This window comes from Pseudonaja textilis, chromosome Z, assembly GCF_049901715.1.
Source record: "Pseudonaja textilis isolate UNSWEBS1 chromosome Z, rPseTex1.2, whole genome shotgun sequence".
Lineage (NCBI taxonomy): Eukaryota > Metazoa > Chordata > Lepidosauria > Squamata > Elapidae > Pseudonaja > Pseudonaja textilis.
The window spans coordinates 107,532,390-107,533,806 of NC_142008.1; the positions used below are offsets into that span (position 1 = coordinate 107,532,390).

Consider the following 1,417-nt stretch of genomic DNA (forward strand, 5'->3'; position numbering starts at 1 on the left):
CACATACATTAGCTTCAACCAAAGTAACTAATTTATGAATGTATAAGGAGGCAATTATATATGTACATATACATATATGAAGGTATCTTAATTCCTAGATAAACTGTTTATTAGATGACCCTCATTGTCTCTTTATTAGTTGATCTTTGTTGTTCAATTCAGACCTGAATACAATTATGTAGCATTTAGGGAAAAAGATGCAACTCAGAAGCCCAGCACTCGATATTAAGATAGAGAAGATTTCAACAGCCACCACATATTTTCCTTTGGTACTCAAGTACATTGGACCAAAAGACAACCAAACACTGCAAAAGATCAACATGCTGAATGTAATAAATTTGGCTTCATTGAAACTATCAGGTAACTTCCTGGCAAAGAAAGCCACAGAGAAGCTGACCATGGCCAGAAAACTCATGTAGCTCAAGACAAGACAAAACATGATAGCAGAGCCCTCATTGCATTCCAGAATGATTTCTTCATGGAGAGAGTTTAAGTCCCTATCTGGGAATGGTGGGGAAGTAAATAGCCAAATAGAACAAATGCACACTTGGATAGAGGTGCAGGAAATGACGATAGTATCTCCAAGTTTTCTCCCTACCCATTTCCTTATCTTGGAACCAGGCTTAGTAGCCACAAAGGCTAGAACAACAATAATTGTTTTGGCCAAAACACTGGAAAGGGCCAAAGAGAAGACAATGCCAAAGGCTGTTTGTCGGAGAATACATGTGGTAGATGTTGGTTTTCCAATGAAGAGGAGAGAGCAAAGGAAGCAAAGAAAGAGAGAGAAGAGAAGAACGTAGGTGAGGTTTCGGTTGTTTGCTTTGACTATAGGAGTGTCCTGGTGTTTCCAAAAAGTTCTAAGCACACAAATTGTTGTCATAGCAAAAACAATTGAAAATCCCATTAAAATGATCCCTGGTAGCTCTCCATAGGATAGGTAGTTTAAAAGTTTTGGGATGCATTGGTTCTGTTGGAAATTTGAATATTCATCTTCTTGACATTCAATGCAGAAATCCATATCTGGAAATAGAAGGAAATATAATCAGCAAAATTCTCCACAAACACAATATCAGGAGAACACAAGAACACAGTCAGAAAAGATGAAAATTCTTCCTCCCTTTTCCAGCACTTTAAAGCCACAGGACATGAAATTAATTTTGAGGGAACCAAATTAATCTCTAATACTGAACACTTCAACAAGAGATAATCAGGGAAGCCATCGAAATAGAGAAACACTCCAATAACATGAATAAACAGGATGATGCCTCCCGCCTACCAGATATCTGGAAACTAGCCCTTATCAACAAATGAGTCCCAGCCACGAAAACCAATACCAGACTCAAACAACACATGACACCACCCCCATTCTCCCTCACCAGAATCAAACCCAAATTCACCCCATAGAGGAAAGGTAACC

At 38.5% G+C, this 1,417-nt stretch overlaps 1 protein-coding gene across 1 annotated transcript; it reads right to left on the reverse strand.

The window, feature by feature from the left end:
* LOC148124226 (vomeronasal type-2 receptor 26-like) lies at window positions 1-1,020 on the reverse strand. The gene has a single exon (XM_087917796.1). It carries the CDS (start codon window positions 1,016-1,018, stop codon window positions 122-124), a length of 897 nt encoding a protein of 298 aa, XP_087773922.1. The 5' UTR covers window positions 1,019-1,020; the 3' UTR covers window positions 1-121.
* Between the last annotated feature and the right edge of the window lie 397 nt (window positions 1,021-1,417).